The sequence below is a fragment of the Myotis nattereri genome (genome assembly GCF_964212035.1).
Source record: "Myotis nattereri genome assembly, chromosome: 2".
NCBI classification, from domain to species: domain Eukaryota; kingdom Metazoa; phylum Chordata; class Mammalia; order Chiroptera; family Vespertilionidae; genus Myotis; species Myotis nattereri.
Genome location: NC_138076.1, coordinates 102,203,931 through 102,226,635, shown reverse-complemented (window position 1 = coordinate 102,226,635; position 22,705 = coordinate 102,203,931). Strand labels below are relative to the sequence as shown.

Below are 22,705 nucleotides of genomic sequence, written 5' to 3'. Positions count from 1 at the left end.
TGGTGAGTCTGGCTAGAGGTTTGTCAATCTTGTTTATCCTTTCAAAGAACCAGCTCTTGGTTTCATTGATTTTCTGTATTGTTTTTTTGGTCTCTATGTCATTTATTTCTGCTGTAATCTTTATTATCTCCTTCCTTCTGCTCACTCTGGGCTTTTCTTGTTGCTCTCTTTCTAATTCTTTGAGTTGTAGAGTTAGCTGATTTACTACCATTTTTTCTTGTTTTTTGAGATAGGCCTGTAGAGCTATAAACTTCCCTCTCAGGACTGCTTTCATTGTGTCCCATAGGTTTTGGATTGTTGTGTTTTCATTGTCATTAGTTTCCAGGATGTTTTGAATTTCTTCTTTGATTTCATTGGTAACCCAATCAATATTTAATAGCATGCTATTCAGCTTCCAGGTGTTTGAGTATTTTGGGTTGTCTTTATTGTAGTTTATTTCTAATATTATGCCATCATGGTCTGCCAAGATGCTTTTTATGACTTCAATCTTCTTGAATTTGTGGATACTTTGCTTGTGACCCAATATATGGTCTATTTTTGAATATGTCTTATGAGCATTTGAGTAGAATGTATATTCCCTGGCTTTGGGGTGAAGTGTTCTGAAGATGTCTATTAAGTCCATCTGATCTTGTGAGTCATTTAGGATTGCTGTATCTTTGCTGATTGTTTGTCTAGAGGGCTTATCCAGTGTTTTCAGTGGTGTATTAAAGTCCCCTACTATAATTGTATTGTTGTCGATCTCTCCATTTATATCTTCCAGGAATTTTTTTATGAATTTGGGTGCTCCTGCATTGGGTGCATATATGTTTACCAGAGTTATATCTTCTTGTTGTATTGATCCCTTTAGTATTATGAAGTGGCTTTCGTTATCTCTTGTTTTTTTTTTTTTGTTTTTTTTTTAAAACATATTTTATTGATTTTTTACAGAGAGGAAGGGAGAGAAATAGACAGTTAGAAACATCGATGGGAGAGAAACATCGATCAGCTGCCTCCTGCACATCTCCCACTGGGGATGTGCCCGCAACCCAGGTACATGCCCTTGACCGGAATCGAACCCGGGACCCTTCAGTCCGCAGGCCGACGCTCTATCCACTGAGCCAAACCGGTCTCGGCCGTTATCTCTTGTTATGGCCTTCACTTTGAGGTCTATTTTGTCCGATATAAGTATTGCTACCCCAGCTTTCTTTTCCTTTCCATTTGCCTGAAAGATATTTTTCCATCCTTTCACTTTCAGTCTGTGTGAGTCCCTTCTAATGAGGTGGGTTTCTTGTAGACAGCAGATGTATGGGTCATGTTTTTTTATCCATTCAGCCACTCGATGTCTTTTGGTTGGAGCATTTAGTCGGTTTACATTTAAAGTTATTATTGAAAGGTACTTATTTGTAGCCATTTCTTTTTTTGTGTGTGTGGCTGCTTTCTTTCTGAGCTTTTTATTATTTTTATACCAGTCCCTTTAGCATTCCTTGCATTGCTGGCTTGGTGGTGATAAACTCCCTTAGCCTTTTTTTGTCTGTGAAGCTTCTTATTTCCCCTTCAAGTTTGAATGATAGCCTTGCTGGATAGAGTATTCTTGGATTCAGTCCTTTGCTTTGCATCACTTTGTAAATTTCCGTCCATTCTTTTCTGGCCTGATGTGTTTCTGTTGAGAAATCATTTGACAATCTAATGGGAGATCCCTTGTATGTAACTTTCCGTCTCTCTCTTGCAGCCTGTAAGATTCTCTCTTTGTCCTGAACATTTGCCATGGTAATTATGATGTGTCTTGGTGTGGGTCTTTTCGGGTTCACCTTGTTTGGGACTCTCTGGGCTTGTGTGACTTTTTTCTTCCCCACCTCAGGGAAGTTTTCTGATATTATTTCTTCTAATAGGTTTTCTAATCCTTGTTCATCCTTCTGTTGTTCTGGTACCCCTATTATTCGTATGTTGTTTCGTTTCATGTTGTCCCAAAGCTCCCTTAGGCTCTCCTCCTGTCTTTTAATTTTTTTCTCCAATTGCAGTACATTTTGGGTGTGTTTTGCTTCCTTGTCTTCTAATTCACTAATTCGGTCCTCCGCTTCTCCTAGTCTACTGTTGATACTTTCAATGGAGTTTTTCATTGCAGCTATATCACTCTTCATTTCTTCTTGGGTCTTACTTAAGTTGTTGATTTTTTCATCTGTTTCTTCTAGCTTCTTCCATATGTTATCGATTTTTTCATCTGTTTCTTCTTGCTTCTTGCAGAGGATGTCGATTTTTTCCTCCATCCGGTTTATGCACTCTAGGACCCTTATTCTGAATTCTTTGTCTGTCACGTTGCATGCCTCTGTATTACTTAGCTGCTTTTCTGGAGAGTCCTCCTTCTCTTTCCTTTGGGGGTTTCTTTGTCTACCCATGTTTGATCTCACTGACATATCTAGACGTTGAGTCGTTCAGTGGTTGCTCCCTTGGTGGCAGTGACTCCTTGGTCTGTGGTTGCTCTTCGGGTGGTTGCGGTAGCAGCTGCTCTTCAGTTGGCAGCAGCTCCTCTGGTGTGTGCTGTTCACAGCTGAGGTGGCTCTTCTGGCTGGTGGGGCGAGGCTTCACATACAGCTGCTGTTCCTCAGCAGAGGGTGTGGTGCTCTGGAGGTTGCTGTAGCTTCGATCTGCTGCGTTGATTTAAAGGCACAAAATGCAACACAACAAGGCACCACGTACCCGGCAGTATACACAAATATATTCACGATATTAATAACCCCAAATAAAGGTGACCACCCGAATTAAGAGAATTAGGGGATAAGGAGGATGGAAGGGAAAAAGATAAAAGAGAAAAAAGAAAAGAAAAGTAGGGACCAAAAAAAGGAGTGCAAAAATGAAATTGGGAAAAAGGAGGGGGGAAAAAAAGCGAGAAAAGAAAAGACAAGAAAAAAAAAAGGAGAAAAAAGAAAAAAAAGAAAATAAAAGAGCGAAAAGAGAGAATGAAGTGGAAGAGGGGAAGAGACTTTTAATATGAGGAGAATACTCCTATAGAACCGCCATTAATCCCAACAGATTCCAGCAACAGCTCCCTGGAGATGAATGCAAACTAGAAACAACCAATAATATGACGATGAAAATAGAATGGAGAACACTAATCCCAAAATAAAATAAAGAGAAAATAAAATGGCACTTTAAAAAATGGTAAAATGGTAGCAGTAATAATACTGGTTAAAAATAAGAAGGTAGTAGTTAAAAGGGTAAAATGAGGTGATGGAAAAAGAAGGAAAAAAAAAAAAGAAGAAGAAAAAAATTGGTTTCTTAGTTAAAAGGTGAAAAAAGAAAAAAAAAGAATTGCAGTAGTGAAGGTCCTTCGGTTCTTCTATTCTTCAGTGTGGCTCGCCTTAGACCTGCCAGGTATTCAGGAGAGTGTTGGGTTTCCCTGCGATACACTGTTCCTCTGTGTTGTAAACCACAGTCCTTATTTTAAAGCAGGCCGCATTTGTATCCCAGACTGCCTTATTTTGTGTTTAGCAAAGAGTCAGTTTGTGGGTCAGCCTCTGGGTGGCAGTGTTCTGGGGTTGGCCTCTGAGGCTATAGGGCCTCTCTGTCCAGTGGAAGTTCACTGCCCAGAGCTGGCTGCGTAATAGTTAGTTACCAGCGCTGTGTTGTTGCTGGGATTGAAAATCCCTCTATAGGCCAGACCCTGTTAACTCCCAGGGATTGATCAGATTATTTTAATCCTTGATCTCCTACAGGGTGGAATCTGGGTGTGGCTGTGCTCCTTGCCTGGGGGCTGGGGGGAGGAGTCTCACCCTCCGGAGAGAATGTCTGCCCCAGACCTGGGTTCGGGAGTGTCTCAGCACTCAATTCGCTGCCACCTCTCCCGGCCCCCCTCTCTCTTCAGTCTCTCCCCAGATTCCACTCCTCCGCACACTCTCCCTCTCTTCAGCACAGGTGAGTGCCTGTATCCGAAATGTCCCATGAACAGGATTCAGTGAAAACAATCAAACAAACGCCGGCCGCGGAAACGGGGAAGGCTTGGTTTCTGTAAGCTTCTTCTCTTACCGGGACTGCATGGTCTGGTCAGCTTTTCAGGCTGCCCCCTTTAGGCTCAGTCCTCCGTGATCACAGAACCCAGCTCTCAATTCCCCCGGCGGCGCCAGGAATCCCGAGGATCTCCTTTCCCCTGTCAGGGGCTGTGCCTGTCCCAAGGGACGCGGCTGTCTGCCACGCGGTCTCACTCCGACTCTCTGGGCTCAGAGGTCTGGCAAACTTTCCTGCCCAAAACCCTGGTTTTTTTACCTTTCCAGGGGAGTTCTTCTCTTCCCGGCTGCAAACCGTTTCACCAGCTGAGCAATTTCGCCAATTCGGGGTGGATGCTATTAGTTTCAGCTGCTCTCTCCATTTGCTCCGGGACAGGACCTGGGACGCGTCTGCCTATATCGCCGCCATCTTCCCCTCCTCAGCCTAGAATCTTTTATTTTTAATAATTTTTTCCACTCTATTTGCTCTGTAATCTTCTTCTAGCAATCCAGTTAATAATACCATATCCTTCCTGAATTGATTCTCTAATATTCACATTTTCTCTCTCCTATTTTTGTTTGTATTTGTTCTACTTACAGACAACTTTCCTGAATTTTATAGCCCAACTCTTCTGTGAAATTTTTTATTTTCACGGTTTATTTTTATTCTCTGCTTGCTCATTTCCCCACAGTATCCTGTCCTTGTCATATGGTTTCTGTGTCCTCTCTTAACTCTTTAAAATTATTGTAATTTTTAAAAATTCTATTCTGTTCCCAACATTGTCTTATTTCTTCCAAGAACGTTGTTTAAACTTTGTTTTGATCTATTTTTCACACCGGAAACCTCAAATATCTGGTACTCTTTGGCTGTCTGAGATTATTTTAAGAAGAATCTTAAAATAAAAGGTCTAAAGGCTGATTGAATGCTCTGTATAGATAGGACTTATTGATCATTGGGTTACTATAGGGACCAGGTAAACCTGGCCTACCTACTGGTTGACTCTCAGATGTCCAAATCTGGAGATCTTTTCTCTGGGCTTGGCACCAGCATTCTAAAGTCAGGGCAGGGAAAGAAAGGCTAAGGTTCCCCAAATCTCATTTGTAGACCTTCATATAACCCCACCCCCTGCCTGCTTTACACTACCTCCCAAGTACCTGATACCTTTAAGACCTGATTTTTGCCCTAGCCGGTTTGGCTCAGTGGATAGAGCGCCAGCCTGTGGACTGAAGGGTCCTGGGTTCTATTCCAGTCAGGGCACATTCCAGGTTGTGGGCTCGATCCCCAGTAGGGGGCATGCAAGGGGCAGCTGATCGATGATTCTCTCTCATCATTGATGTTTATATCTCTCTTCCTCTCCCTTCCTCTTTGAAATCAATAAAAATATATTTTAAAAAAAGACCTGATCTTAGAAGGGTTCTATGAGTCTCTGGCCTCTTTCTTGTCTGCATCTCCATTCTGCAGCGCTCAGATTGAAGTTCTTCCCCTGGGCTTGAGCCAGTCTTTATGTTATTTTTTGAAATTTGTTCACATCTCTTTGTCCTATAAAGTGCCTATAAAAATTTTCTCTTTCCTATAACTTTCATATAGTTTGGGGATGGGGAGAAGATAATATGTATACATGTATACATGTCAACATTCTGTGATCTCTAATGGAATTTTATAGAGATTCCATTAGAAATTCCATTTGATATTCCATTAGAGATCACAGGACAGAATCTACAAAGTTATGTTAATAAATGCTGGAGAGGTATTTGGTAAGGTTCAGGAGCTATTTTATATTTCACTTATATTTTTGTTTTGATTACATCCTTTCCCCCTTATTATCCCTCTCTCCATCTCTTCCATTCCTTCATTCCTCAGTAACCAGTGTGTCTGATATATATCTATCCACATGTTTTTCTATGTTTATACAGTTATATTCACGGATTTTTTCATCACTTATTTCCATAGAAAACGATTCTACAATAAAAAGTTTTTGCAACTTATTTTTCTTACCCTTTAACACATTTAGTCATCACTCCAGCTCAATAGACATTTATGTACCTAATGCTCTTTAATATTTGCATAATCCAGAGTAGAAAGCCATCTATTTAACCTTTTCTGTTTTGATGGACATTGAGATTTAAATTAGATCTTACTTTATTCAGCCATACCCTATGATGGGTATTCAATACCACAGAAAAAGAGGGGAAGGTATTTTTTAAAGCTAGCAAAACTAAATTCTAAAACTTGATAAGTCATATACAAAAAAAAACTACAGACTGATCTCACTTATGAATTTAAATGCAAACAATTCTATTAGTAAATATTAGTAAATTTAATAGAATATCAAAATTAAAATATTAGTAAATGTAATAGTAAAATATCAAAAGAATAGTGTTCCATAATCAAGTAGGATTTATTCCAGTAATTCAAAATTGGTCCATTATCAGCAAATCTATCAACATAATTCATTATATCAATAAAGGACAAAATCTATGAAGTTATGTTAATAAATGCTGGAGAGGTATTTGATAAGGTTCAGGAGCTGGTTTATATATAAGCTATAAAGAACATATTTATATACAACAATGGCTATCAGAAACCAAGACCAAAAATAGTATTAAATTTTTAAATTTTTAAAAAATATATATATTTTAGTGTTGGTAGTATTACAGATGTCTCTGGTTTTGCCCCCCTTTAGCCCCACTCCCAGCCCTCACCCCTGCCTCCCCCTCCCCCACTTATTGAGGACTTATTATAAGAAGGGGAACAAGAAATTAAAGAGCAGCCATTATGTGCCAGACACTGGACAAATTTAGTCTCTTTTAGCAGGCAGTGAGATGGGTATTGCAGCCAACAGAATTTCTCATAATGATTTCCCCAGGGCTTCTAGTAAGTTTCCTGCTTTACAGTGTGGGGGCATGTATTATTTTACTTTGTTGCATAACTAGTACAAGAATTCATTCCCTTTGTTCAAAATTTTTCATAATACAGACAGATTAGAAGTGAAAAGCACCATACATACACCACCATCACTACTAGCTCACTTCCTGCCCCAAGATCTTTATTTCTATTTGTTTCATTTAATTTTCAACAACACTATGAAGTTGGTATTGTGGTTATTCTGATTTTACAGTTGAAGAAATCAAGGCTTGGCAATGTTATATTTCTTGAGGCAACTCAACTCCAGGGGTTTTATGAGGATTCATGAAACAATAAAGTATATAACTCATGCAGTAAATGGTCTGGCATATCTTCCTTAGGGAATTTGTAGGGACTTAGTGAAATTTCTGTACCAGGGACTGGAGTTTCTCATCTCCCCTCTTTCAGCACTGTTTCCAGACTGAAGATTGGAAGCCTCAAGGGATTAGAGGCCTATCACCAGTGCACCCCAGGGGAACCCTCTCAGTGTTTTTAAAGTTGGAAGGTTTGTCCCGCTGGTGTGGCCCAATGTTTGAGCATCAACCTATGAACCAGGAGGTCATGTTTTGATTCCCAGTTGGGGCATATACCCAGGTTGCAGGCTCGATTCTCTGTAGGGGGTATGCAGGAGGCAGATCAATGATTTCTTTTTCATCATTCATGTTTCTATTTCTCCCTCTCCCTTCCTCTCTGAAATCAATAAAAATATATTTTAAAAATAAATAAATGAATTTGGAAGGTTCCCAGCTCATAAGAGTTACTCAGGAAACAGCAGTTCTGTTTTGTTACCCACTATCCCCACTTCTCATCCTATTTCTCATCATGATGAGAAAGTGTGAGGATAATATCCCCCTTCCCAGGCTGGCCCCCCAAAGTGAGAAAGCAGGGCCAGAATGAGCCAAAAAAAAAGTGTCTGGAGCCCAGCTTGCGAATTAAAGTTCTTTTCCAGCTGTAATGACCTCCTTCTTTTTTTCCCACAGGGGCTAAACTGCACAGTCAAGAATAGTAAGTCATCTTTTTTGTTGTTGTTGTTCTTGTTGCTTTGATAAAGTGCTAACCTCATGCTGATTGCTGATAAAAGCGCTGCCCTTCCTCTTCCAGTCTGGGATGAGGGCTGCACCTTCCAGCAGGAGGTACCCTTGAGAGCCTTGAATGCGCACACCTGCACTTCTTCTCAAGAATATTCATCATCCATGCCCTGACTGGTGTGGCTCAGTGGGTTGGTCCTCATCCAGCTCACTGAAGGGTTGCTGGTTTGATTCCTGCCAGGGCACACACCCAGGTTGTGGGCTTGATCCTGGTGTGGTGCGTGGGTGCGTACAGGAGGCTGCTGATTGATGTTTCACTCTCACATTTATGTTTCTCTCTGTCTCTGTCTCTCCCTTCCTCTCTCTAAAAATCAATAATAATGCTTTTTAAAAAATTAATATTCAACTCTAGCTGCTTTGGCTCTGTGGATAGACTGTTGGCCTGCGGACTGAAGGGTCCCAGGTTCGATTCCAGTCAAGGGCACATGCCCAGGTTGTGGGCTCAATCCCCATAGGGGGCATGCTGGAGGCAGCTGATCAATGATTCTCATCATTGATGTTTCTATCTCTCTCTTTCCCTCTCCCTTCCTCTCTGAAATCAATAAAAATATTTTTAAAAAAACACCTAAAAAAAAGAATATTCATTATCCAAAGTCAGGAAGTGAGAAGCTAAACTGCCCTTTGGATTTTCAGATTATCCTTAACGTGCTGCCGTGGTGTGTCAGTAATTCAGCTTGATTTGCCAGAACTCGTCACTGTAACATGAGTGACAACTATGGTTGATTTTGTTTTAATTCAAGAAGGCACATATTTTAAGTGTCTGTGCTAATTAGGGACCCTGGCACATAAAAATAAAACAACTCTTTTCATTACCCCATCCTTCCTCTGTCCCCATTTCTAACCACTATTTCATTTCAGAACCAACTTGTGTACTTTGTGTTCTCTCTTGATATACCTTTGAGATTTCAAAGCTTTACAGTGACCCGGGAGAAACACAAGAAAAGAGGGGGCAGTATGGGAAAGCTGAGAACCCCACCCCTGATGTTTAAGGTCCAGCTCTCTGGATGTACTGCTGGGCATCTAGCTTGCATGCTTTAGTTTCTTGTAGTGTCTTGCAGAGCATGCAAGTCTCTGATTTCTGTTTTTCCTGGCTTCCAGGTACCTGCCTGGATGACAGCTGGATCCAGCCTCAAAAATTGACCCCTTCATCCCCAAAAGATGTCCAGGTTCAGCTGCACTTTGCCCACACCCAGCATGGAGATTCTGTCCCTGTGGTTCATATTGAATGGACCCTGCAGACAGATGGTGAGTGGCCATGCCAGTGAGACCTGAGGGATTCTGTCCACCTCCAGGTGAACCCACAGACTAGACCATCTGACTCTCCCATCAGACTCAGAATTAGTTTTCCAGTCCTGTGCACAGACATGAGGGACCAAATTAGTGCTGAAAGGATCCATCATTTCATACAGTGAATACTTTTTCAGTGTTTTAGATATTAGTCCACAATATAGTCCATCCTACTATCCTTTATGAAAGATCTTCCTTCAGCCTAAAATCTTTATCACCCCAGAAAAAAAGTCACATGGTTAATTCTGTGACCACAGTACCAAATATTTAATGGTTAACACATTTGTCAGCCTGCTTTTTTCCTTCCTTTAGAGGTTACCATTTCTTCAAATGACACCCCCCAAAAAACTCTTAGGGATAGAGAGTTGTGTTACAGAATTGAGAAAATTGAGGTTAATAAGAGCCAGCCCTAGATTTGTGAACAAGGCCTGGGGGAGTTCTTTTTGTAAGTCCCCAGCCACTGCTGCTGTTGCAGCATCTTCAAGGATGGTGGGTGGCCATATTAAACACCAAGCCCTGTTGCCAACGCCTTAGCCACAAACTTGCAAAGCCTTTGCTTTTAGACCAGTATAAAGTGTTGCTTGTCCCTGTGTAGCTGGGAAGTAACTATCTGCAGGGCAGGGGGCTAACTAGACCAAAGAATGAGCTGGGAGGAGCAGGAAGTACAGGGTTGGGTAAGATGGGCAGATTTTCTTTCAAGAGTGAGCAAGCCTAACCAACAGGGAAGTGACACACCCAGTGGTTTGTCTTATTCATCTGAATCTGTGTCTCCTCTCCTCCCTTTGGTCTTCAGCCAGCATCCTCTACCTGGAGGGTGCAGAGCTATCTGTCCTGCAGCTGAACACCAATGAGCGTTTGTGTGTCAAGTTTGAGTTTCTCTCTAAACTGCAGCATCATGACAAGCGGGTAAGAATCAAGCTCCTGGATGGATTATGTTCCTCTGATGATCACGAGGAGCAGAACATGTTTTTGAAAACTTCCCAGACATGCCAACCCCCTGCTTTTCCTTTCAACCTTTCCTAGCCAGTCATTGTAAAGTAAGTTGAATGAGGAGACACCTTCCCCTGCCCTGCTTCCTGCCATCTTTATTTGTAACTGAGATTAATCTGGACACTGCCTTTGGAAAAGAACAACTTTGCCAAGACCAGAAAACTGCAGTGGGCAGGGCACAAGCAAATGAGTTCTGTACAATTTCAGCTCACATTGCTGTTCATGGCCAGATGGTAAAATGTTGATTCTTATTTAGTTTGTTTAAAGCGGTTGTTTTCAAAATGTGGTTCCAGAACAGCACATCAGCATGACCTGGGCTTGTCAGAAATGCAGATTCTAGAGCCCTACCCTAGACCTGCTGAATCAGAAACTCAGGTGGCAATCCTTCAACAAGCCCACCAAGTGATTCTGATGCAAGCTTCAGTTTGAAAACTGCTTGTTTACATCTGCAAAAAGTGGCCATTTGCAGATTTCCCACAAACACATTTTCCTCTCCCATGTTTCATTAGCCCTCAAACTTGAGTGCATGGTGAGGACCAGGTGCCTAGATACTTAAAGCAAAGGATCCCACCAGGGTAATTAGAATGGAGGTTGAAGTCAGTATCTGTTATCTGCACCCTCCAGAAAATCTCTCCACTCACATTCTGTCATCTCTGCAACAAAGGTGCCTGCAGGCCCAGGATGACTAGGGCTTTTTCTATCCCTCCCTCTGCACTTTCATGCTCTGGAACAATCTTAAGAGATCCCTGGCTTTCCCATTTAAGGAAGAAGAGCCACTTAACAAATAGTTTTTAGCTGCCTCTTGTGTGCCAGCTATTGATGAGGCCAGGTCTAGGTTTTTTGAAATAGGAAGGAAAGACCAGAGGAAACAAAGAGCAAAGATACAGAAACCTCTGATTTTGGATCTTGTTGTGATGGTTATTTCTTCTTATTTTTTGACTGATCTTTTGGGAGTGGGTAGGGTGGGGTTCTTTGAGCATAGCTGTGTGAGAGGTATGGTGTGTGACCTGTCCAACCTTCCCTTCCTCCCTTCTCTTCAGTGGCATTTTACCTTTAGCCACTTTGTGGTAGAACCTGGCCAGGAATATGAAGTGACCATTCATCACCTGCCCAAGCCCATCCCTGATGGGGACCCAAACCACCAATCCAGGAACTTTCCTGTGCCAGGTAAGAGTGCCATACCAAGCCCTTCCCTTCACCACATGGCTCTGCAGAAAAAAACCAACAAGTGGCCCAGACATCAGCCACCCTGCTCAGCTGGACAATGACTGCCATTGTCAGCATGTGGTACCCACAGAACAAACAGATGCCAGGGATAGGGAGCCCTTCTGTATGTGGCCTCAACCTCTACTCCCTGAAGGCAGAGCCCGTTCTCTGTTGGCACAAACAGTGGATATTGGCCCAAGACCCCAGGAGTTTTATGGGAACTGGAGTTCCTTCCTATCTAGAGAAGCATGCTCCTACCCAGAAAGTATCAGGAGGACAAGCCACTTTTGGAAGAGTTGTAACCCTTATCTCAGCCTCGTCCAAGCTTCCATCACCTTGTTCTTCACTTTTACCCCACATCCTGCCTGCATTTATCTAACACCACCCAATGTAGGATACCGTCTCCCCCACTAATCCATCCTGCCTATGAATACTGCCAGGTTTATCTACTAAAGCAGCATTCAATGTGCACCTTCTATTTTTCTGCCCTCCCCAGAATCTCAGCCACTACTTACAAAACTTTTTATTGTTCAAAACCAACTATATCTGGAACGCCAGCCTCTCTGAGGACAGGGTCTGGTTCTCATACTCTTTTGTGTAGTCACTAGAACCTCACAAATTGGCTTGCATTTAGTAGGTGATCAGGAAATGCTTCTTAGAATGATGATGACCTTCATCTGTGGAGCGATTCCACACACACACACACACACACACACACACACTCACTATCCACATTCCCTACTTTATTTTCCTTTTTCTTTTTTTTTCTTTTTTTTGAGTACTCAGACAATAGAAATGTATTCTATTTTTGTATGAATTACAAATGAAAAGTTAACAATGAAATTAGGGAGTTGAAAGGTAGAAAAGGGGCCTCAAACATATTCACTATATTTTAAATTTTAGACAAAGGAGTTGAGAATAGGAAAAAAGAACCCAACACATACACCATAACAGTCTTTTCTTTTTTAATGACTTCCAATGTTAATTCTTTTCTAAAAGCATCAGGGCATGGAGACCCCTTATTGTAGATTATGTATCATTTCCTCTTTGGCTATGAGGTGTGTAGTTTTGTTAACTAGAGACATCAATGAGTTCAGTTTCTGAGACCAGTCATTTAATAAATTATTTGGATCCTTTGGTCTCTGGAAGTTGATAATTCCTGCCAACCTGTCTACTTTAGCAAAAATGGTCTTGTTTACTACGAGATTTGAGAGAAAAGCCTCTGACTCATCAACAGATAGATCCAGAAGTTGTGCATCCTCTTCATTGTTATCCTTGTATAATATTTGGCCATTATTCTAATATTATGTGCAACAACTCTGTTCTTCAAGTCTTTCCACCTTTTTTCACCTTCTTCTGTATAACCAAAAACATCAGTTGCAGGACTTTCCAGAGAACCTTTTCTTAATTCCATTCCATAGTCTTCGACAAGTGTAGACCAACGCATTAACTCCATCGTGGTAAAAAGCTTTAAAAGATCCTTATATTTAGGAATTTCTTCTAACTTCTTGTCACCACTTATTCGATGAACCAAATCTGACTGTTCATTATCAAAAGGAGCCAATATAACGTACAGGACAACACTTTTCAGAGCCTGTTGCCACTTTTCACTTTCGGCCTGTATACAGGGAGTATCATATATTGCTCTGTAGTGCTTCCAAATAGACAAATAGGAGCCCTCGTGTTGACCCAGCTGAATCATTAAGTTATAGTATTTTAACTTTAATTTCTCTGTATTTTCTTCCTGGAAAAATTTGGTGTTAATTTTCTTGCTGATGATCTGTGTACGAATGTAATCCTTCACAGTTAGGCAGAGCCTCATTTGCTCCAAAATAAACTCCACTGGCTCTTTCTTTTCCATTGACCCATAGGTTTCCACCTGTAACTCTTGTAAAGTGGAGGCTTCCTCTTTGACGTCCCCACTTTGTTCTTTGATAGTTGCTAATGTTTTAGTTAGTCGAGCACGTTCAATTTCAACATAGATCTTTCCTTCTGTAACCATTCGTAGAGTATCAATTAATTGAAGTTTGATCGGAAGGTCTGTGATTTCCTCAACGTAAGTACAGCATTGTTGAACCATTTTTGCAACAGCTTGTTTTAACTGACTCCGTCTTTTTGACAAAAGCATAATGTTTTCATTAAGTAAATCCCATTCTTTAGCCTCATAACACATCTTCACTACTGCAACTAAGATACGGCATGTAGACACCATATCAGAAGCAGTACGGGTCTGTTTTTCCAAAGAGAGAAGGGTTTCAATGACTTCTTTAAGTCTTCCTTCCTTGGCCAGCTTCTCGCACTCGGGCAGACGCTGATCCACCATGGCGCTGTAGTCCACCTCCATCTTGATGATGCGCCCATCAGCCCGCTCCGAGCCGCTGTCCGCCATGGTCCAAGCCTGAGCGTTCCTCGATGTCCCCCTTTTTACTATTTTCCTTTTTCTTACTCATCACTCCCTGACATTTCATAATGTATTTGGACATTATTGTTTGTTTTTATTGGTCTCTTTTACTGGAATGTAATCTCTGGAGGACAGGGACTTTGTCTTATTTACCAGTTTTTAAAATGGTGCCTGGCACATATTGAGAGCTCCATAAGTATTTGTTGAATGAATGAATGTCCCCCAGTTCCCTCCCCTGTCCTTAAAATTAACTGACTCAGTCTCTGTCACTCCATGGTAATTCATACCTGTCACGTGTCTTCTTAAACCAAAGTAAAGCCTGGCTGACGTGGCTCAGTGGTTGAGTCTTTACCTGTGAACCAGGAAGTCATGGTTTGATTCCAGGTCAGGGCACATGCCTGGGTTGTGGGCTCGATCCCCAATGTGGGGCGTACAGGAGGCAGCCAATCAGTGGTTCTCTCTCATTGATGTGTCCATCTCTCTCTTCCTCTCTGAAATCAATAAAAATATATTAAAAAAACAAAAAAAAAGTAAAATTACAGTCAAGAAAATTGGTGAAGGAGATCAAGAAGATATCTGTGGAGCAGTGGTCCTTAACGTAGTCCCAGAACCAACAATGTCATTGAATGCAGATTCTCAGGACCCATTCCAGACCTGCTGAATCAGAAGCTACTGATGATTGCGCACATGAAAGTTCAAGAAACACTGCCATGGAGGAACAAAGAACAAAGTTGTCCCCTCGTAAAAAGGCAGAGGCAACTCTAGAGAGGAAGCTGCAATATGGAGAGATGGTTATCTAAAGCAAGCTCACAAAAATAAATAAATACATAAATAAATGAAGTAAGCTCAGGAGAAATACACTTGAAACTAGACAGTTCCCTGATAGAGGAGGGGTGAGACAACCAGGTCAGCCCCAGTGCTCTGGGGACTCTGGTCAATGGCCACAGTCCAGTCCTAGAGCTTGCTTTGAAGGGGCCATCCTTGAATAGGCTCCCCAGACGGAAAAGGATGTTATCTTTGGTATCAGCATTCTGGAAGAAGTGCAAACTTTATAAGGCAGAGACTTAATGGTGTCATTTTTTTTCTGGCTCTGCAGACTGTGAGGACCCCAGGATGAAGATAACCAGGCCCTGTGTGAGTTCAGGTAACTTTGGCTGGCATGCCAGGGGAGCTTTATTTGGGTACACATACATGCCCTCTCCTCACTCCCAGCCTATGTCTGTGCCCTGGGCAGGCAGCCTGTGGGATCCTAACATCACCGTGGAGACCCTGGAAGCCTACCGGCTGCGGGTGAGCTTCACTCTGTGGGATGAATCTACCCATTACCAGATCCTGCTGAACAGTTTCCCACGCACAGAGAATCAGAGATGTTTCAAACACATATTGGATATACCTGCGGTAAGTCTGCCACTCTTAACCCCTCAAACATAGCTCAGAGCCACCTCTCCAAGCCTTCAGTGTCCCCTTATTAGTCCTGACAAAACTATTGCCAGAAATCTAGCGCTCAGTGCTGTGCCCTTTGGTATGCAGTTGATACATACTAGTAGTTGATTCTGTGGTTGAGGTTTCCTTTTGCTCTCAATATCTGTAGTTAGCCCTGCTCACCATTTCATCCTTTTTGTCCTTCCCTCCCACATTCTCCGCTGTTCTCTTTTTGTTCCACTTTGTTTATTCTACTTATTTCAAAGAGATTGGAAGATTTTTTTAAATGTGGAAATGAAGACAAGGGGAAATAAAAATGAGGCAAGTAAGATGGAGCCAGGGTGAGATGAGTACAGAAAATGTATGCAACGCTGCTGGGGATGAGCACAGATCTGTCTCCATGGTCCTTAGCAGCCAATGCAAAGAGGGAAGTACTGGTCACTAGCTGTGTTCATAAGTTAACAACAGGCCCGATGCCCTAGGGAAACATCGTTTTCCTGGAGCAGAAACCTGAAGGCATTTCTCTTGAGGCACACTGACAGTAGTGGGGAATGTTGTCATCAATTCCTGCAGCACTGTGGCCAGCTCTCATCCAGCTAGCCTCACCTATCCTCTCCCCTCTCTTCAGCCCACACGAGAGGACTCCCACCAGCGATCCAATGTCACGCTCACTCTACCAAACTTTAATTGGTGCTGCCACCACCGAGTGCAGGTGGGTGAGTGTGATATAACAGAGAGCATGCACAGGTGGGCATTCCTTCTAGAGGGATGAGGGAGGGGAAGAGGGCAGTTTGTGACTTGTGCTCTCTCTGAGGATCCAACACCACTACCATCTGGGACTCCCTGCCTGGAAGCCCTTCTCTCCCAGCCTCACCTGGGCAGGGCTCCTCTTGATGATGGATGGATGATCACCTAACCGCCACACTGAGATACTGAAGCAGTCAGCCAGGGTCCATTACTCTTCTGTCAGGAAAGCATTGGTGGGGGTCCTGTGTCTCCCAGTCCCTGTCTTCCCTGCCCTTCTCTGGTCTCACAGATCCAGCCCTTCTTTAGCAGCTGTCTGAATGACTGCCGTAGACACTCCGTGAATGTTTCCTGTCCAGAAATTCCAGGTAGGAAGCAGATGTCTATCTTGGAACACAATTGGGGTGAGAATCAATGAAGGTCAACAACTTGAGCTGAACCCTGACCTGGTCCTAAGGGTGAGGGCAGAGTTTAACTTGGAGTTATTCAGGCCTGTGATGCAGGGCTTTAGAGAGACACTCCTGGGTTGGACAGCTGACTGCATTGTATTAGCTGTGTAGACTTGGGTAAAGTACAGTACTTAATCTTTCTGATCCTCAACTTTTGTGACTGAAAAAAATGGGATTGTTACTGTCATAGAGTTACAGTTATATTCCATGTACAGAACAAAATCTTTATAAATTGTGAACCAAGAAGTAGAAACTCCTGCCCCCAGGTTCATAGATGAAGAAACTGAGGCCCAGAGATGTGTAACTTGTCCAAGATCATACACCAAGGAAGTGGCAGAGGCTGTTCAGAAGCCTAACTTGTGGCTATAGTCAAAACTGAGCAGAAAGCAACAGGCATTGCACTGGTTTCGACATAAACCCCAGTCTGCCAAGTGAAGGGAGGGGCATTACTTGGTAGCCTAGAAACTCAGGTGTTTTGTTTAAATGGTTTCATCAAGTTTAACCTGTATCTAAAGTGGTTGAGCCCTAGCCAGTTTGGCTCAATGGGTAGAGTCCTATGGACTGAAAGGTCCTGGGTTCAGTTCTGGTCAAGGGCATGTACCTTGGTTGCAGGCTTTATCCCTGGCCCTGGCCAGGGCTCACGTGGAAGGCCACCAATCGATGTGTCTCTCTCACATCAATGTTTCTCTCTGTCTTTCCCCCTTGCTTCTACTCTCTCTAAGAATCAAAGGAAAAATATTCTTGGGTGAGGATAAATAAATAAATAAATAAATAAAGTGGTTGGTATAGGGCCATGGCTATTAGCAGGTCCTCAGTGAATGTCAGTAATGGTTTTGTGATTACTGTTAATAATTGAAATACTATTTTCCTTTATTTTCATAGCAGACCCGATTGCAGGTAAGGCCACTGATCCTTCCCATAGTGTGCTGCGGGAGACCCAAGGGGACATTCCTCAGGGGCCATATGAGAAGTTCCTGACGGAGCCTGGTGCCGGGCCAGGCTTTCAAAGTTGCCCAGGGGTGGGTGAGATCACCAGTATGTCATGGTGCAGGCCGGAGAGGCCAGCTTAGGGGCTGGAGGACCTCAGGGTTGGCATAACAGGCCTCCCTGCCACATCACTCATGCTGTTCTGCTCGCCACAGAGTACATACCCCTGTGGGTGTATGGTTTCATCACGGGCATCTCCATCCTGATGGTGGGTTGCATCATCCTGCTGATCTTCTGCATGACCTGGAGGCTATCTGGTAAGGGGCAGACACTGTGGTACGGGTCCTGGGGTTTTCCCTCTGCTCTTCTCTTTCTTCCCATCTCCCCCTTTCCACTCCAGTTTCTGTAATGCTGTGCTCAGAAGGCACCTTTCAATCTCAAATTTGTACAGGTTACACCTCTGTTATCAATTAGAGCTTGCAGTAAGGTTGACCTGGTTGGGCTCAAATAACAGCTCCATCACTTACCACCTGGGAAAATTACTTCATTCTCTAAGCCTCAGGTTCCTTTTTTATCAAAATGGAAATTATAATGATACCCACATCATCAAACAATTATAAAGATTACGTGAGATAATGCATATGGATTCTTAGCACAGTTTGGCACATATTTGCTTATTATATGTTAGCCACAATTATATTTATTGCCACTGAAATTAATATTAAAATCAACAGGTTGGGGCCGTGGCCAGGTAGCTCATTTGGACAGAGCATCATTCTGATATGCCAAGGTTGTGGGTTCAATCCCTGATCAAGACACATACAAGAATCAACCAGTGGGTGCATAAATGAGTGGAAGAACAAATCAATCTCTCTTTCTCTCTCCCCCCACCTTCCTCTCTCTAAAATCAATTTAAAAAAATCAACAGGTTGGAAGGAACTAGAGTGGAGTTTTCCTGCATGAGACATGATCAGCTAGGCAGGTGGAGTAACCTGAGCTACCCCATCCTGCAGCAGTCCCCAGACCGTAGTCCTGAGGTCAGGGAGAGTAGGATGACAAAGGACAGCATGATATGATAGGGAATGCTCTGGGGGAACAGAGCACAGGGCTGTGTACCCCAGTTCATTGATTTGCAGTCATAGGCAAGTTGCTTAATAAACCATAGATTTGGTTGTCTTTTTTGGAAAATAGAGTCATAATGCCTCCCTCTCACAGCTGTGGATGGGTTAAATGATACAGCAGGGAAGGTGCTTTTTGGTGGGTATTAATAAATATTGGTTCCCCCGCCACACTGCAGCCCTCTCTGGCCAGGTTCTTAATAGAGAACATGGATTTTCAGGTTAGGGGACTTGGCCTTTCCCTGCCCCTCCACAACCCTGGACTCCTTCATTGTTCTGGGAGGCCATTTCCACACTTACAAGGCTCATCAGGATTAGGTATTTAATCAGTATTAATTATTGTGTGGTGGAAAGAACACCAAACCAGACACCAAAAGACCTATGGAGAGGGTCCTCCATAGGATTACTGGCAGTAAAATGAGTTAAATGTCTCTGCAAATGCTTTGTAAACCATAAAGCTCTCTATAGATGTCAGGGTGACTTCTTGTTTCATTACTGCTTTTGCACTTCTGACCTTTCCTGAAGTGCCACATGCAGGCTAAAGGAAAGGATAGGAAGGAAACCTCATCATCTGACTTGTCTTTTGATAGTTCTGAGAAGAGGCCCAAAGGGTGGGGATTAAAATGAAGGCTCTATGGTAAAGGTCTTCCTTGACCATCTGTGGGTTCTCTTTCTCCCATCAGTATCACCAAAGAGTTGACTTCTGCACTAAGTTTCCTTCATTGCATCTCTGAGGGAGGCAATTGCTCAAGTATGTTGGTTTCCTTTCCTCACCTCAAAAATACTAGGAGAAAATGTAAATGCACCTGTTGGAGGCTACTTTTGGATATATATTGTAAGATTTATGCTTCCTGCAAAGACACCTCTGGGGAAGGGCTTTTTCTCAAGTGAGGAGTCTCCTTGGGAGTGGCCAAACTGGGAAGAGTACAACCAGGACTGTAATGGGGTACCTCAGTCACCATTCTAGGGGTTCTGGCTGGGTCCATTCCACAGAATACTTGTGACTTCAGCTGACTGAGTATGTGTCGGGCACAGAGCAATCTCATTTAATCACCCACCACAGACCCATTTTACAGAGGAAGAAACTGAGTTTCTCAGGTGTTAATAACTTTCCCATATCTCACAGCTTGTCATGGCTGACTGAGATTCACATCTGAGTAACTCCACACAGCATGATCTCCCTGCCTCTGGCTGCCTTCCCTTATAAGTTGCCCTTTGTTAGGGGTGGGGAAGCACTCCTCTGTCAGATGCCTCTGTGAGTTAGTCCCTAGTTTTTCAAAAGAACTTTGATGTTTTTCATTTCAGGGTCTCATCATGAAAAATATGGCAGTGACACCAGAGACACAGGTCAGTATTTCCTGGTGGGGGTACGCTGGGTTTAGCATATGTTTATTTTTATTTTTTAATATGTTTTTATTGATTTCAGAGAGGAAGAGAGAGATAGAAGCATCAATGATGAGAGAGAATCATTGATCGGTTGCTTCCTGCATGCCCCTTACAACTATTGAGGCACACCAGCCAGGCTTACTTTTTTTAAAATATATTTTTTATTGATTTCAGAGAGTAAGGGAGAGGAGAGATAGATATAAACATCAATGATGAGAGAGGTATATGTTTATTTTTAAAGATGTGATGGAGGGTTCTCCTGAGATAATGGGTGGGTCACCTTCCGCAGTTTAACTCCTGAGTCCCTTCAAAAGACCTCATCCCCAAAGAGGCCACCTTAAATGGCAAGGCTGGGGCAAAGTTTTTTAAATCACTTGGACAAGGGAAGGAGGTAAGGTACCAACCATATTTTGTGAAAAAAGGTCATCCCTGGCTCAGCTGTGGTGGCTCAGTGGATTGAGTGTCGTCCAATGGACCAAGAGGTTCCGAGTTCGATTCCTAGTCAGGGCACATGCCGGGGTTATGGTCTCAATCATAGGGGATGTGCAGGAGGCAGCCAATCAGTAAGTCTCATCATTGATGTTTCTATCTCTTTCTCCCTGTCCCTTCCTCTCTGAAATCAATAAAAATTTAATTTTTTAAAAAAAGAGGTCATACCTGTTCTATAGTCAGGTCTTTGTTTCTATTTTTTTCTTTTTGATGAACTTTATTAGGCTGAAGGCCAGATAGAAATGTGAGAGATTCTTTTTTCCAGAAGGTACCAGACTGTGATTTTTTTCATGCAGCCAAAATAGGTAAAACAGCAACATCTGGCTTACTCCTAGGCCTCGGTTGCATTTTTTAATCTAGGGAGCCAAGCTCTGCCTGGTCTGGTTCCCTCCCCTTGGCCTGTGGTGTAGGGTCAGCACAGACACACATCTGAACCTGTGAGCTTGGCTTGACTTGTTTCCCCCAGATGTCCTGCCCACCACTGGCCTTATGCCCCCTCCCCTGAAGCCCAGGAAGGTTTGGATTGTCTACTCCGCCGACCACCCTCTCTTTGTGGATGTGGTCCTAAAGTTCGCCCAGTTCCTGCTCACTGTCTGTGGCACTGAAGTGACCCTTGACCTGCTGGAGGAGCAGATCATCTCAGAGATGGGAGTCATGACCTGGGTGGGCCGGCAGAAGCAGGAGATGGTAGAGAGCAATTCCAAGATCATCATCCTGTGTTCCCGAGGTACCCGAGCCAAGTGGCAGGCCATACTTGGCTGGGAAGAGCCTGTTGTCCAGCTTCGATGTGACCACCAGCAGCTTGCTGGGGACCTTTTCACAGCAGCCATGAATATGATCCTGCCAGATTTCAAGAAGCCAGCCTGCTTTGGCACCTACATCGTATGCTACTTTAGTGACATCAGCAGTGAGAGTGATATCCCAGACCTCTTCAACATCACTTCTAGGTACCCACTCATGGACAGATTTGAGGAGGTTTACTTCCGGATTCAGGACCTGGAGATGTATGAACCTGGCCGGATGCACCGCGTTGGGGAGCTCACAGGGGAGAATTACCTGCAGAGTCCCAGTGGCTGGCAGCTCAAGGAAGCTGTGGAGAGGTTCCGAGAGTGGCAGGCTCAGTGCCCTGATTGGTTTGAGCTTGAGAACCTCTGCTCAGCAGATGACCAGGATCTTCCATCCCTAAATGAAGAGGTGTCTGCAGAGTGGCTACTGCCACCTGGAAGAGGGATTGTGAAGCAGGAGCCCCTGGTGCAGGACCCTGCTGCTGAGGGCCACCTGGAGGTGGCACTGCTCATCACTGAGGAAGGCAGAGGAGTGGCCAGGCTTCAACCTAAGATTCAGCCCCAGGGGCAGCTGGTGGCCCAAACCCTTCAAACCATGGTGCTCCCCCTGAAGGCTGTCCCTCCCACTCAAGCTGTGGAACCTGCCCCTCCTGCTATTAGGAGCAGCACAACCAGTCAGTTGGCCATTGTGGAAGGAAATGAGGCCTACCCACTGCTGGAGTGCTGTAACCCTCAGCAGAACAGTGTCCTCTTCCTCCCCATGAACTCAGAGGACCCACCTCTCTGCAGCACCTCTATGGCATTACCAGACCACCTCTCAGAGGATGTAAGGGGGCAGCTTGAAGGCTTGATGCTCTCACTCTCCCAGAAGAGTCTGAGCTGCCAGACCCCAGAGGGGTGGGAGAGACCTGGGGAGGGGCAGCGGGAGTCAGTGCAGTCTGACCAGGGCTACATCTCCAGGAGCTCCCCGCAACCCCCTGATGGACTGGTGGAAATGGAGGGAGAGGAAGGAAAGCAGAACCTGGGAAAGTCTGCCAAGCAACTCTCCTGTGAGGCCCTGGAGAGGCTGAGAAGCCTCCAGCGACAACTTTTCTTCCAAGAGCTTCAGAATAACTCTGGCTGGGACAGTATGGAGCCAGAGAGGCCAGTTACATAGCACCTCCCAGACAAGAGCATTGAGAGAAGGGAGTATATGTGTGTCTCTATATGTATGTATATTCATATGTGAAATGATACCTTTAAAATATAGACATCTTGATTTTGATCCCCCTTAATTTTTCTTTCTGGGACCATCTGATCATCTTCCATCCCCACAAAAATCTACAGCCCATTTCCGGAGCTAGTGGCAGTGTTCTTGAGTCTCCGTTATTCATTCATTTATTCAACATTTATTTTGTACCTACTATGTGCCAGGGACCTGAGATACAAAGATAAGTTGCACCTGTCATTGGGCCTGGTCACTAAGGAAATTAACATCTAGTGAGAGGAACAGATTAGCAAGTAGAGGATGGTCATGCAAGATGGAAAGGCTGAATAGAGGCCTGCCCAGGAC

At 43.6% G+C, this 22,705-nt stretch overlaps 2 protein-coding genes across 2 annotated transcripts in view; one reads left to right on the top strand and one right to left on the bottom strand.

Annotated features, from left to right (window-relative positions):
- IL17RA (interleukin 17 receptor A) overlaps positions 1 to 22,417 on the top strand; it is a gene marked incomplete at its 5' end in the record, with an annotated part of 28,162 nt that extends 5,745 nt beyond the window's left edge. Inside the window, 12 exons of the mRNA XM_081083480.1 lie at positions 7,842 to 7,866; positions 9,048 to 9,194; positions 10,030 to 10,142; positions 11,267 to 11,393; positions 14,930 to 14,977; positions 15,068 to 15,231; positions 15,884 to 15,967; positions 16,292 to 16,367; positions 17,331 to 17,345; positions 17,591 to 17,692; positions 19,799 to 19,840; positions 20,835 to 22,417. Of these exons, the coding sequence (XP_080939606.1) occupies positions 7,842 to 7,866; positions 9,048 to 9,194; positions 10,030 to 10,142; positions 11,267 to 11,393; positions 14,930 to 14,977; positions 15,068 to 15,231; positions 15,884 to 15,967; positions 16,292 to 16,367; positions 17,331 to 17,345; positions 17,591 to 17,692; positions 19,799 to 19,840; positions 20,835 to 22,309 (2,418 nt within the window). The 3' untranslated portion in view covers positions 22,310 to 22,417. The remainder of the gene's footprint in view (positions 1 to 7,841; positions 7,867 to 9,047; positions 9,195 to 10,029; positions 10,143 to 11,266; positions 11,394 to 14,929; positions 14,978 to 15,067; positions 15,232 to 15,883; positions 15,968 to 16,291; positions 16,368 to 17,330; positions 17,346 to 17,590; positions 17,693 to 19,798; positions 19,841 to 20,834) is intronic.
- Positions 12,452 to 13,821, bottom strand: LOC308513427 (26S proteasome non-ATPase regulatory subunit 12-like; the record flags this gene model as incomplete). Its single annotated transcript, XM_081083484.1, is given in 2 exon segments — positions 12,452 to 12,687; positions 12,690 to 13,821. Coding segments are annotated over 2 exon segments (1,368 nt in total).
- Positions 22,418 to 22,705: the final 288 nt, after the last annotated feature.